Raw genomic sequence first — 14,941 nt, 5'->3', positions numbered from 1 at the left:
TGACTCCCTCGAACTTTCACTGAATTTGTATACATTCTTCTCTATCTTCTGTTTTTTCTAATAATCTGGAAATTTATTATTTTATGTTGGAATTCTCGCTCATTTTTACTCCCACCCCAATACATTCCACATGCAAAACATGTGGAACGAATTGTTTAGGAAGTCGTAAGAAGATGTCAGGTCGAGCGTTCCTTCTTCATGATAGTACTATTCAATTATATATACAAAGACAAAGTATAATTATATTCCGATGTATCTACAATATTGCGCGGTGTTCTATTTCCATACCATTCGTACTGGAAATGAAACATCTGTCAAATAAGCGAAAAGAAAATAAAGATTAGAACACACAAATAAAACCAAAATATTTATATTGGTCAAATTAATTTATTTATTTTTTACAAATTTTCAAAGTTATTTAAGAACAAAAATGTCCATTCCACGCATAACAGAGTATGAAATATTAGAAAAACTAGGAGAAGGAAGTTATTCTACAGTATACAAAGCAAAACACAAAGTAAATTACAATGAAGTCTTCAGACAAATCTCAAGTGTCCAAATAATTTGCAGAATTTGTTTTTATTCTATTTATTACACTCCTTTAGAAAAATCGATCATATCATGCAATTAAATGTGTGGAGAAATCAACCTTGTGCAAAAATTCAACTGATAACTTAGTCACGGAGATAAAACTACTGCGCTCCTTGACTCACAAGTATATTGTTGGCCTCGATGACTTTTTTTGGGATGAGAAGTAAGTATGAATATGGATCCATACAAGAACCTTTATATTAACTTGTATTTTATTTTATATCTTTAAAAATAAAAAGAAAGATATATATCGTCCTGGAGTACTGCAATGCTGGAAATCTATCATCGTTCATTCGTTCGCGTAAATCATTGCCCGAGTCTACTTGCAAGTATTTTCTCAGGCAACTGGCTTGTGGGATCCAGTATATGCGTACAAATGATATCTGCCACTTTGATTTAAAGCCACAGAACCTACTGTTGACGCGAAACCCCAATGTCTCTCTTAAAATAGCTGATTTCGGGTTTGTAAAAACCGCAATGGTACTAATTTAAAACAAAATCTATTACCCTTTTAATTTTATTTTAGTTTTGCTCAACATCTCAAGTTGGGAGAAATCAATCAAAAACTTAAAGGATCTCCACTATATATGGCGCCAGAAATAGTTGGCAAACATCAATACGACGCTAAGGCTGATCTCTGGAGCATTGGAGTCATTTTATATGAATGCCTTTTTGGCAAGGCTCCCTACACATCCAAAACCATCGACGAACTCTTAATCAAAATCAAAAACAATGAAAAAATAACAATACCTCCAAATACAAGAATAAGCGCCGAGTGCAATGATCTGCTTACACGATTATTGCAACATGACCCATCCAAACGAATATCGTTTGAAGAATTTTTTACACATCCCTTTATTGATCTCAAAACAATTCCGTCAGAAAAGGTAATTTATAGTTACATTTATGTATGCATGTCTTAAAAAGACCATTCTTGCGTATTTTATTTTTATAGGGTAAGCTTATTAACATTAATTGTATTCTTTTGATTGTTTCCTTCAACTGATAGGTACATGATTTTGAAATGAGAGGTTATATTTTGATGTTTAAAATAAAACCAGTTTGTTTGTCGAAATGTCGAAAAATGAAATCTGACAAAGTGATAACTGCCCAAATAGGGGGATATTCAAAATGAAATCTCTTGCAGAAAACACTTTTGCTCCCATGGTTTGTACATTTGTTCCTAGAATCTTAAAGAGGTCGGTTTTTAGTTATTTTGGCCGAACTTATAGGGGCGTATTATTACTCGCGAGTCGAAAATTCGTCGAATGTTTTGGCGAATTAACAGTTTGGTGGTGTTACCAATGGCGAACTCCGAATTTCGTCTTTGAAAACAAAACTGCCAACGTTAAAAACTGAAAGTGAAATTTCATTCATTGTCATAAATATTTATAAAGTAAGTTTGAAGAATATTGTTTTTTTGTGAAAAAAAAAGTAAATAAAAATAAAGACAATTACCAGCGTTGAATTGTTTTTCGAGGATGAAAATGGAGAGATAACAAATAAAGAAAAAAAATCATGATCTGCAGATTGAGGAGAAGTTTAAGAGATGCTTCCAACCCAATGGAAATCTCAGATAATTTGTAATAAAATTAACAATTACTTTGATAAACACTCATTTAAATATGTTTTAAGTCAGATAAGTTCAGGATTTCAAACGACTCAAAGCTCTGCAATTCCACCAATTTTCAAACTTGCGTGCGCATTTCTGGAAGTTATCAAAATAGTGTAATAAATGACTTTGAGCTAAATTTCTCCCACCCGACAGTTTCAGTAGTTTTAAGCGAAGTTCTTAAATTGCTTGAAGCAAGAATCTGCTCAGTTTGGATCAATGAGAAACTATATTTCCAAAGAGCAGGCTTGCCAGGGAAAGTTGGATGTGTAGACGGAACTCACATTGGTATCACCAAGGTTTAAATAGAAAATGTTTTTACAGCTTAAATGCGATGGTGTTAAAGTACTTCAAAATTGAATCTTGATGTTTAGGTAAAACTTTTTCTTTTTCAGGCTTGTGACAATGATGGAGTAATAAGATTTATTGATGTTTGTTTTTGGAGGAGTTTGACTCATTCATGTACAAACTTTACCCTGCTTCTACGACATTCGTTGATTTTTGTTGACTGGGCTGATGTGATTGCCATGGGAGCATCTTCAACTTCAATGCCTGCATGATTTGTTCCACTATTGCAGTTGAATTTGTTCCAAACGTATTGCATATTGGTTTTACAGCCTGCTGTAAACTTAGCAAATTGTCAACTGCATGTTCCAAAGGGATCAAAGACAACTGCCAAATGGTCCTCCACGACTACATACTTTTTATTTGTCGCGATTTTCTTCTTCAGTTTTAACTTATAGTCCAGCCAAACCTATACAATTTTATTTTCTAAAACCATTTTGTAATATTCTTTGTTACGTATCTTATGCTACTCTTTACCCTCTCATATAAGAGGTCCCAAAACGTTTACCTCAAGGGCAAACGAATCCCAATATTTTTTAAAATCCAAACGTCCCGACACCCTTGGAAATGTTGGGGTTTGCCTCCATTAGCTCCACCAACTTTGAGAACTGGGCGTTATTGGTTCTTTTAATGCTATACCAATAAAAGTTGTAATTATAATTTATTTAATTTATTCTTACCTTTGTCGATTTTCACTCATTTTTTTATGTCGCAACGAAAAATCCAGACAACTACTTCGAATAAAAAAAAAACTGATTTTTTCAAACTCACCAAGAATTACAGGTCGACCGATTATGACAGATAAATGCGAGCATTCGCCAATTGGAATAGAGCGACATTTCAATTCGCCAAATTTTTGAACGTCAACTTGGCGAATCGTAAACAGTAATGCGAAAAAGTCACATTCGCTTATTTTTTTAAGCGACTCGCGAGTGATAAAACGGAATATATCATTTGTAATTATATTGTATACCAATTGTATTTTGAGACTAATATCAAACATTAATTAACAAATCAAGCCAAAGATATATATACATATTTAAATTCACAAATCTATAGCGTAAATCGAAATACAATTTATTTATTTTTTAAAGACCCTCCAAAAAGCTGTTCAACTGGTCACAACGGCCGTCGAATTTGACGAAAAGAAAATGTACAAAGAAGCTTATTATTTGTACTGCCAATCTCTTCAGTATTTCGTGCCTTTAATAACAGAAGAACCTGACGCAAATAAACGTCAGGTTCTAAGAAGTCGAGCCTTATCGTATCTTAAGAGAGCGGAAGAAATTAAAGCGTTTGTACTGAATGCAACCACCAGTCCATGTGATGAGCCAAAGCAACCTTGTGTCTCAAAAATTTTAGAGCCAGACCAAAGATACAAACAACTTTGTAATTTGATAAGTTTTATTATTTGATCTTTCAAATAAAACTCAATCCCTTATAGATGCAATTTCGAATTCTAGTCCATTACTTAAAACTGGATTAGAAATTGGACGACAAGCAGAACTCTATTCATATGAACAGAAACTTGAAGCTGCTTTGGAAGGATATACATCGGCATTAGGAATTCTTGTGCCCTTTGTTAATAATGAACCAAAAAGCGATCGAAGACAACTGATATTGCAGCAGGTAACTTTTTGATTCAAGTGTTGGTTTGTAATTTTTTTTAAGTCTTACTCTCTTTATTTAAAGATTGATTTTTGGATGAAAGAAGCTGAAAGTATTAAGAGCATTATATGTACGAAAGATATCTGTGACGAACGAAAAAATTCATCGTTACGTAGCTGTGTTATTCAATAAGGAAAAGAACAACAACATTTTCAAGGATTCGTTTTGAAAAGTTTGGAAGAATATTAAATTTAAAGTTGCTTGATTTGTTATTTTTTTATAATGTCTAATGTTATTATAGTACCTAGTGAATTGAGTCAAGTTGTTTTTTTTTAGATGTGAAGATTAATTTCGAAAAGATATTCAAATCAAATCTATCATTATTAAAAACGAAGATATCTCGGGAATTAGAAAATAGTCAATAAAGTTAAAAGATGAAATGATGGAGATGTGCTGCAAGTAATGCTTTATACTCGTATATATTTCAGAATCGTAAGTAGTTCAAATGAGTAGAAAAGTTGTATATAACAATTCAAATTTAATATTTCTTCACTTATTAAAATATTTGTCATGCCCACCTATTTGACGCAAAATTGGTGCTTGTTAATAACAAGTTGTTATTAGGAACTTATTTTGTATGTTATGTTATCAACAGCCATATCTTCAGCTGGTATGTAACGCCTCGTCGACAGCAATAATGATGATATCAAACTTCAATGTGTTTAGATCTTCATCTAAAACAATTTGATCGCGCAAGTTTTATCACACTTGGATTATCACAAGCAAAGACTGTTTTGATTTTAAAAAGTTCTTAATTTCGACAGAAAAATGGTTGGATCCAGGTTGCTTCTTCGCCAACTGCCGACAATTCCATATAACATTCTTTAGTGCTTGACAATGCAACGGTCGGTTGCCTTTTGCTTCGCTTAGATATTGGACCTCCACATAAGTTGGGCATTAAAATCTGAGTAGGCTCGACGTTTGTCAATGTCAGAATCTCGATAAGCACCGTGGTTTCCAGAACCTCTAAAAAAGGATTTTATATTGATTGTATCCTTAAAGTATTTAAAGCACTTAAAGATAGGGTTCATTGTAGTATTATGCGCCTTGCCTTAAGTTAATAAGAATTACATAATTCTTTTCCTTGCAGCAGCATATAGAAAGGGCTATCTACGACTTCGAATTTGTCGGTTTCATCTTTATTCATCTCTATGGATAGTCTCTGGTTTGAATCGTCGGAATTCCTACTGGTTTACGATAAGACATGCCGAATGTATTTATTTCGACTGGTGCAGCCAAATTGCTCCCGTAGTAGCTCATATTTATATTCTTATATTTAATCCAATAAAACATTTTTTTTACAATTGATTGTTAATTGGTTTTTTTTTAAATTACCCAATTTCTCGAATTCTTGAAAACACAAAAGTTAAAAGAAATGCGAACAGAAAAAAATATTTGAAAAAAGTCTTCATATTCAAAAATACTTGAAATGAATAAGGAAGAGAAATGAAAGGCCAAACTTCCCTGCCAAACTCGTTCATTTGTGCAGGATGAAAATAGAGAATTCCAGAATTTCGAGGATTTAGAGAATTAAGATTGAAAACAATTTAACCAAACCTTTCGATGTCAAAAAAGCTTTAGGAAAGGTGATGCACTGTCATGCGATTTTTCCACATCTTCCTTAAAAGAATAGTGCAGAGCTTCCACGTCAATAATAGAGGCTCTTTAAAGAAAGCTAGTCTCTGTGCATATCGCCGCCAAATCAACGCTGCCAGTTAGTGTTATATCTCCTACTGTTCTTGAGCGAGTTAATGATTTTATTGGATCAATTTTTTTTGGCACTTGTACTGTACCAAGAGTCCTAGGAGATTTTAACACATTAAATGTGCTGGTCCGTATCGTTTCCCCGTTATTGTTCTGAAAAGTTATTCTTCAACGCTGGCATCTCATTTTCATCTCTCCTACACATCATTTCTGGTTCTGAGCAGATGGAAAACAGCATTTTTCTAGCCCATCCTCAAAAACGCCTTTAATTACCCACCGATTTCACTTTCGTCTAAGGCCATGGAAGCGCTGATTAATTATGAGCTCAAGATGTATTTCGAAGATGTAAAGCTTCTTAATGACTTACAGTACGGGTTTTGCAGTAATAGGTCAACTGGTGATCGCATGGTTCATCTCACCGAACAGTAATTACATTAGATTATTGCACTTGATGTTTCAAAACCATTTGATAGAGTTTTGCATCATGCTCTCTTATCGAAAATGTGAGTTTTCGGTTTTCATGAATCCCTCCTTTATTGGATTAGTAATAAACTTTCAGATCGTTCAATAGAACCACAAAATATATGCTGGTGTTCCCAGCGCTCTGTTCTATCTCCAACACTCTTTCTCATTTTTATTAATGATCTCACGATATTAAACCTCTCGATATTCTAGTTATGTGTATGACCACATACGCAATGTGGCCAAACATTTCGCAAGAGCAAAACACAAAGATTCGTACTTAAGCCGTACTACGCCAATGTGGAATTCCTGACCACACTCTGTCTTTCAGAGTCATTGCAATATTCTGGAATTCAAAACCAGTGTGCACCTACACCTCCTTTCAAACCCTCTCTTCAATTCCTAGTGCTCCCACTTGGTCTCTGCATAATAAGGATAGCAATAACCTTTTGAGTGTGCATTAGAAAAAAAAAATATCATTTTTAATAATCAAATATTATTAAGACAGTGTAAGGTTAGGGTAGGTTAGGTTATAGTGGTTGTCTAAGATGTAAACGGACACATTTAGGCCAGTGTAATAGCCCATTGTGATACCACATGAATCTTGAGGCTTCCTCCTAAGCTCAATGGAACCAGCTTGAGTCCCTTACGAAACGTGAGAGGCTGATTAACCGATATGATTTAGATCGTTAAAGAAGAATTCTCCTAGGTAATTCTTGCATTTGCGAGCTAGAGCAGGGCATGTGCAGAGAAGATGAAGAACCGTTTCTTCCTCTTCCTCGTCCATACAGCTTCTGCAAAAGTCATTTGAGAATACGCCTAGTCTCGTGGCGTGCATTCTTATTAGACAGTGTTCAGTTATGACACCTATTATCGAGCTTATATGCGATCTGCTTGGAGAGAACCAGTACCTTGAACGTTTTAAGTCCAGTGTTGGCCAGATGTTTTTTGTGACTTGACAAGTGGTGATGTTGTTCCACCTGGTGCCTGCCCTCCTCACAGTGTCTTGCATTAGCAGCAGTTTACAAGTAGCGATTGGTATGCCAGTACTTGCCAAACTTGGTAGGATGGGCTGTACTGTACCGTTCCTGGCGAGTTCATCTGCCTTACAGTTACCTGGAATGTCTCTATGGCCCGGCGCCCAGCAAAGGTGAATATTAAACTGTTGCGCCATCTCCATTAGAGATGATGACAGTTATGGACTGTTACGAGTTTGTAGAGACAGAGTCCAGAGATTTGATAGCGGCCTGGCTATCAGAGAAAATACGGATATCAGATGTTGATATCACGTTTTATTTGAGCCAAGACAAGAATTCTTTTATCGCCAAAAGTTCCGCCTGGAACACGCTACAATGATTGGGAAGGCGGAATGAGATACTTAATTTCAGTCGTTCAGAGTACACACCTCAACCAACCCCTTCTTTTGTTTCTGACCCATCTGCGTAAAAATGGATTGACTCATCCTCCAAGAATGTCCTATCCTCCCAAAAAGACATGGGAGGTGTAGAAATCTGGAAGTTTCTGTCGAATTGCAGTTGGGGGATGGTGTAGTCTGTGTGCTTTGGAATTGATTATAAATACCTTAGAATTACGGAGTGCCAATGTTGTTGTTAGTTCACTGCGACGAAGCTTTGAGGCGAATAGTGCGCAGACAAAAAATGATTGAAATCGGTTCAATATAGTTCTTGAGGAAATTTAAAAACAAAATTATGGTTCTATGATGGTACCCTTCTGGAGCAATACAAAAATATTTTTAGTATTGACAGGAGCCAAATTAAGAACAAAACATTTAATAAAAATCTATCGATTTGTTTTTGAGAAAATTTGAATTTTCGATTTATGAAAAAATAAATTGCATTGTTAAAAATTGAAAAAACACCTAACCCGATTCTGCTTAAAACTTAATTTCCGAATTTGAACTCAATCGACCTAATGGTTTGGACTGTAGGTCCAACAGACAGTCAAATAGACGATTTAGATCTAGGGACTCACTTTTTTTCAACTTCTGATTGTCTTGTTTGATTAAAACCTCGAGTTTGAGTTTTTTATAATGAAAAACTTGCCATTATATCGTTTTTAAATATCAAAAGTAAAAAACAATGGGCAGGTTCAGGCAACATAGACTTCATTTGCAGTCAACATCATTCTTTGAACGTAAATATTGACCACGGCAACTAGTAAGTTTATCAAATGTCATGAATTTCAGAACTTTACTTTGCAAATCTATACTTAAAGTTCATAGTACAAAAAGTACCAACAAAATTACTGTCTTCAAAACCCTTCGCAGGCAAGCTACAAGTCCACCACGATTTGTATTGTAAAAAAATATTAATTATTTCTTTTCCAAACTAACAATGAACCCTTTTACAGAGAGCATTAAATAAAGTTGTGCACAAAATAAATAAATCATAGAGTAATAAAGTTCAGCTTTCAGTTGAATGAAGACAAATTATCAACTGTCATTTTGATAGAAGTAGACTTGATTGATAGTTAGGGAGTTTTTTCTTGACTAACTTTCCAGTCAACTTTCCATTCAAGTTGCCTTAATTGAAAGGTAATTTTTCGACAGCTGGCCAACCAGATACTAGAAACTTTCAAGTCTCTTATGTCGTCTGAACGTGCCCATTACTAATGTAGTAGAAAATAGTATTATTAGAAATATTAGTTTATTAAGTTACAAAGTATCAGGATTAAAAAATAAAATACTATATGTTAACTTTTTTATTTATATACAAAATTTTGATATTTTTGTTCTTTATGAAACTCATTTATTAGAAAATGAAGAAAATAGTTTTAAGAAAATATTTTTTTAATTATGCACTAAGATTGAATCAAGCAGTACGAACAGCGAACTTTGGTCAAGGCAGCGGGGGTGAACTTGTTGGTTATCGTAAAAGCTTGATGGGTGTACAGTTTAATTGGAAGAGATCTGGAGAGTCGTACATATTCGATATTAAAATTGGCAATGACAAAATGCATATAATACCTATGTACTTAAATTGCAACCACTGGCAACGAGATTTTGAAAAACTTAGTGACACACTGCAAGATACTGATTGGCGTGTCACAAAATAATTTCATCAGTACGCATTTTCCGAACTTAAATTCAAATCGTAAATCTAAGGATGCAGTATGCGATAGGTTAGGTTGGTTAGGTTGGAGTGGCTGTCCAGATGTCATTGACACACGTAGACCTCAAGGGTCCATTGTGATACCACTAATGAGGTTACTCATGGGAGAGTAATGAATTCAAACAAACCATTTTGTACTTTTAATAAAGTTAGAGAGACGTTTTGTGTCAATCGTTGCCAGTTCACTGGTGTTATCGAAGAAGGGATTACCGAGAAAGTTATTCCTTCTTATGGAGAGTGCTGGACATGTACACAGAAGGTATTGGACTGTTTCCTCTTCCTCCTCGTCCATGCAGCTTCTACAGAAGTCATTTGTGTAGACCCCTAGCCTCAGAGCATGTCTTCCTATGAGGCAGTGTCCCGTTATTACTCCAATTGTAGAGCTTATACTTTGTCTGCTCAGTGATAACAAGCTTTTTGACCGTTTTAAGTCAATACTTGGCCATATTTGCTTGGTGCAAAATGCGATAGTAAGAGAGTAAATATTTTGGAGCTTGCTGATACCTTCGACTGTCATGTATGGAATGGAAGCAGCTCAGGAGACTCCGAAGGAGAGTTTACTTTTATTCGAGGTAATACTTCTTCTGTTATTGAATATTGCTTTACGTCTGGTGTGTGGAATAATATTCTTAGCAATTTTAAGATAGGAATCAAGACTTTCTCCGACCATATGCCACTCGAAGTCATTTATGTAGCGGATATTCCTGATAGTGCAAGACAGTTAAACCTTGTCCTGAAATTACACTGGAAAGACAAAATTAGACTCACCTACTAAAGGAATTTAACTGAAGAACTCGAAAAACTAAGAAATTCAAATATTCTAGTGGATATAAACTCTCTGACAAGCATTATTAAGAGCTCTAACCCTCAAAGTTCTTCGTCAAAAAATAAAACAAGTTTTAAGCAAGAGTGGTTTGATTTTGATTGCCTTCAATCTAGGAAGAACTTCTTTAGGTTTTTAAAGCTTTCTCGAAAACACAACTCTCAAAAATTCAGAACATTGTACTCACAGGCAAATAGGGAGTTCTAACAAATGTGTTACATGAAAAAAGCAGCTTTTGAGAGAAGAAATATAGAGGTCATCAACAGTGCACGTTGTTCAACCGATTTCTGGAGAGCTGTGAAAAACGTTAATGGTGGAAGAAATATAATCACTTTAGGTCTGCAAGCATCAAGTTTAAAAAACCACTTCAAAAACCTCCTCAATTAAGAGATAATTTCACCACTGGTCCAATATGCTGAACCACTAATACTGGATGAATTTCTAGACGCTCCTTTTGAGTTTCAGGAATGTCAAGAAGTCATATCGAACTCCAAAGTGAATAAAGCCCCTGGTAATGACCGTATTTCTTTTGAATTCTTCAAAAACACAATAGATGACTTCATTTCATTGTTAATCATTGAATTTAACCGAATCTTCGAACATGCAGCAGTTCCCGATAGCTTTAAAAAATCAATTATATATCCTCTCCTCAAAAAAGGAAACCACGAAGATCCATTAAACTACAGGGGGATTTCCTTCCTTAACACCAGTGCTAAACTATTTACTGGTCACTGGAATCTGGTAGTAAACTTACAAAAATATAAAATGATGGTGTTCAGAGGAGGAGGGGGCAGACTCTCGAAAAACGAAAAATGGACATGCTGTGGAAACTGTGCGAGAGTACAAATACCTTGGGGTCCTTATAACTTCAAACCTCAACATGAAGAGGCACCTGGAAGGAAAAGTAGACTTGACTTGATAGTTAGGGAGATTTTTCTTGACTAACTTTTCATTAAAGTTGCCTTAATTAATTGGAACATTTTTTGGCTTTCCACTCAGATACTAGAAACTTTCAAGTCCCTTATGTCGTCTGAACTTGCTCAATATAAATATCTTACTAATATTTATTAAATATATGTAGAATGTTTATATCTTTAATCGGCCTCTAACTGAAAAATCAATCGTAAAAAGATAAAACAATAATTTTTGTTTGAGGTATGGTACGAAGCTCGTAGTTACTCATTACCTTTTACTTTGTCGAAAATTTACTGATTTATATAAACTCCACTATTAAAACATTTTATATAACTCTCGTTTGAATTTGCATTAATTTATTTTGCAAATAACTATTCAACAAGATTTGTTAAAATTTTTGCATTGTAATTAGGATATAGCTAGAGAGTAGAGAATTGGTAAAGTTAGTATATTTTCTATTATTTTCTATTATCTTATACTTTTGCCTCCTAAGGCCATTTGCATCGGATCGTAGAGTCGTGAAACTTCAAGTTCCGGCTTTAATACCATTCCATATCCGTTTTCCGTTCTATTCAATACTCCAATCCAAAATCCCATTTCGTTTCTACCCAATGTTCGAATCGCATCTTTTTCGCTTTTGTTGTCGAACATAACCGCTGTTATAATTTATTTTGACATTTGTGAACGTACTGTCATTGAAAGTGGAAGAAAATTGGGTGTCTATTTACTATACGGGATTTTATTGATTTTTGTGTTATTATGCCGTAGTTTCTTTTTTCCAGGGGTTTTGTGTATTTGATTATAAGGAGTTTTTATCTCCCAATAAATTCGAAATCCAAATCGCGAAATGATCCATTTTAAATTCTCCGATAATAATTAAAGTTAACAAATCCAATACAAAATGTGTTAATAAATACAACAAAAATTAACCTACCCCCGCTTTAATAGCGAAAGAGTGTCTTGTCCTGTGTACCGAATAAGATAAATAATTATAGTTTTAGTTTGCATACAATTATTGAATGAGCTAAATCAATCAACACCAAATCTGGCAAGAAAATGTGGATACCCTCGAACAATAAGTACGGAGTCGGTGAGTGCAATTCAAAAATTCCTAAAACTAAAAAAAGAAAAAGAAAAATTACTTCCTTCTAATACCGAAGAATGACTGTTCGTCGTGGTTCGTGGCGGTGGCGGGTGGGTCACCCCTCATCCGTGTTTTCACCAATTAGGCGAAATTTCTTTGTCTGCAACTGCAACTTGTTTGTTGTTTGTATCTTCTCTCCCTATTCTGATTGGCATTATTATTGTGATTATTAAACCAACTGGCTATGCATTAGCACAAAACTAAAAAGAACTACATACCTACCTTCCTCATTTTATGTAAAAGAGGGAATTTGTATCTAAACTAGGAATATGTGTACATACTATATGGGCGTAGGTGTATGATTAATAAATTACTTCAGTTTAGGAAGAACATGATTATGGGCCAATCCCTTGTTGAAAAATTATCCATTTAAAAAATAAAAAAACTTAACTTCGCCAAATAAACAAATCAATTTAAAATATTGTCCATTTAAATTAGTCTTGGACAAAGGATTTAGTATGGAGAGACTGATTAGCATGCAGCATGCAGCCAACATACTTAAATCACGTCACACTGTACGATGTTTATGTACGTTCATTTGTTAATGTTCGGTTCATATCTCCTACTGGCTGCAGAGTTTGTATATTTTGGTTCGTTTACACTTTGACCGGAAGTACAAGGCCATATGAGGTAAAACTATGCAAAGCAGACGATTGACAACCGAAGACGTACGATAGAAAACCGCAAGTCAAATAATAGGAAAAGAAGAACTTTATCGAATTGGAAATGCATTAAAAGCCACTATACAAAATTATTTATGTTTATTATTTATTTATAAGTTAAATGTTGCAAATTCTATAGGTTTTAAGAAACGAGATACATAGTTGATAATCATAATGGACATATTTTTTAATCACCATATGTAAATAGATGCGTAGGCTTTTTGGCACACAACTCAACAAATTGTTAAGTTTATTTTATCTACAAACATATTGTGCTGAGAAATTTTCCATTTGAATTTTCCTGAAAATTGTTTTATGAATCACTGTTTTACATGAGATAATGATGTAGACGTTCCATGCATAAATGTACATAAATAGATGTGTTTCCTTTGTTTTTATATACATAGGTATGCAAAAGTTTTATACATATTTGTTTACGATGATACAAGGGTATTTAAAAACATTTGTAATATTTTTGATTGAAAAGTAGATTATGTTTCAGTTGAAGTAATTTGCAATTGAACCATCAAATCAAAATTTCTTAAAAGGGAGTTATGTAGGTGCCTATAGTAATTTAAATCCACGAGCCCTCAACATTTCTAGACAGATTATTTAAATTTACTGAATTAAAAGAAGAAGAATAAATAATGATATAGTAAAAATATTTCTTTTGACTATGTTCAATGTCTCAATAAATAGAAATTACTTTTATGAATGGGCATTAGGAAGCAAAACTTTTTTTTTCTAAACAAAAGTGACCAATTTGTATTTTTTTAAAATGGTTGACTTGTTATTTAATTATTAGTTTTAAATACTCTTATATTCTATTTACAATTCAATCTTAAATAAACTAAAAGATAGGTAATTTTTGGATTAAATAAGGCCGTCTATTCAGGGCACAAATTAACTGCGCAAATTGATATTTTACCCAAGTTGGTTTTTGCAAAATACTATACAAACTAACTTTACAGTTCTCAGTTTTTAAAAGTTTTATTTTAGAGAATATGTATTGATTTAAATATTTTGTTGGATACCCTTGATGAATAAAACTCCGTCCAATCGCTTAGGCATATTTTTTAAAATTGTTTGAAGGTATTCAATGTCTATTTTGCTTCATTCTTCTTGAAGCCTAAGCTTTAGTACACTTATTAAAGAGACAGGGTTTTCGCGAACTCGACCGTCCAATTCATCCCACAAATTCTCGATTGTAATAAGGTCTGGAAATTGTGGAAGTGTTTCGATAACTTTTGGAGAGTTATACAGAAGCCATTCCCTCACAACATACGCCTTGTGCTTCGGGTCTTTGTCCTGGTAAAATTTTAAATTTCTTAAAATGTCCATTTTCTCAGCACTTTGCCTTAAATTTTCTTTTAGGATCCTCTAATAGTATTCCTTTTTCAATATACCGTCGATGAATACTAAATTTCAAATGCCTCTTGCTGAAATGCACCCCAAACCATGATGTTCCCGCCTCTATGCTTCACTGTTTGCTTTGTGTTCCTGCTTTTAAGCTCTTCATTTGACTTGCGCCATACTATAACTATTCCATCCGATCCAAAGAGCAAATTGACCATTGTATACATTCCATTAACACTTATTGCACAATTTTTGGTGCACTTAAACTAGTATTTGCTTTAATTTTTCTTACTATAAGCCGTTCCTCTTTCATTGTTAACTTTTTTAGTTGACCCATCTGCTTCTTTGGTTCGACCCTTCCTTCTCTTTTATACCTCCACACAATATCACCCACAGTATTTGGCTTCATGTCTAAAATATCAGCAATTTTTTTTGTATGTTTCACTTTTATTATGGTGAAAAATAACAAGGTTTCTTTTTTCAAGGCTTGCATTTTTTCCTTTGCGCCCTATGATTAACTTTTTAAAT

At 34.0% G+C, this 14,941-nt stretch overlaps 2 protein-coding genes across 3 annotated transcripts in view; both read left to right on the top strand.

Moving 5' to 3' along the window:
- Positions 1-319: 319 nt before the first annotated feature.
- LOC129942626 (serine/threonine-protein kinase ULK3) lies at positions 320-4,472 on the top strand. The gene is made up of 7 exons (XM_056051639.1): positions 320-517; positions 606-754; positions 831-1,052; positions 1,118-1,478; positions 3,643-3,937; positions 3,993-4,177; positions 4,241-4,472. Exons 1-7 carry the CDS (start codon positions 431-433, stop codon positions 4,346-4,348), a joined length of 1,407 nt encoding a protein of 468 aa, XP_055907614.1. The 5' UTR covers positions 320-430; the 3' UTR covers positions 4,349-4,472.
- A 7,470-nt stretch (positions 4,473-11,942) lies between these two features.
- Positions 11,943-14,941, top strand: part of LOC129943357 (dedicator of cytokinesis protein 3) — a 49,554-nt gene continuing 46,555 nt past the window's right edge. For both annotated transcript variants that reach the window (XM_056052738.1, XM_056052737.1), the window contains exon 1: positions 11,943-12,341. In XM_056052738.1, coding sequence (XP_055908713.1) covers positions 12,308-12,341 — 34 coding nt within the window. In that variant the 5' untranslated portion in view covers positions 11,943-12,307. The remainder of the gene's footprint in view (positions 12,342-14,941) is intronic.

This window comes from Eupeodes corollae, chromosome 1, assembly GCF_945859685.1.
Source record: "Eupeodes corollae chromosome 1, idEupCoro1.1, whole genome shotgun sequence".
In the NCBI taxonomy this organism is placed as follows: Eukaryota; Metazoa; Arthropoda; class Insecta; order Diptera; family Syrphidae; genus Eupeodes; species Eupeodes corollae.
The sequence above is the reverse complement of the archived record's forward strand: the minus strand, read 5'-3'. Positions and strand labels throughout refer to the sequence as shown.

What these genes read in the sequence shown, in the direction of transcription:
- LOC129942626 (XM_056051639.1), top strand. Translation starts at nt 431, where the DNA reads ATGTCCATTCCACGCATAACAGAGTATGAAATATTAGAAAAACTAGGA. An exon ending in TATACAAAGCAAAACACAAA is followed by an intron (nt 518 to 605) that starts GTAAATTACAAT and finishes ACACTCCTTTAG; the next exon opens with AAAAATCGATCATATCATGC. An exon ending in CTTAAAATAGCTGATTTCGG is followed by an intron (nt 1,053 to 1,117) that starts GTTTGTAAAAAC and finishes ATTTTATTTTAG; the next exon opens with TTTTGCTCAACATCTCAAGT.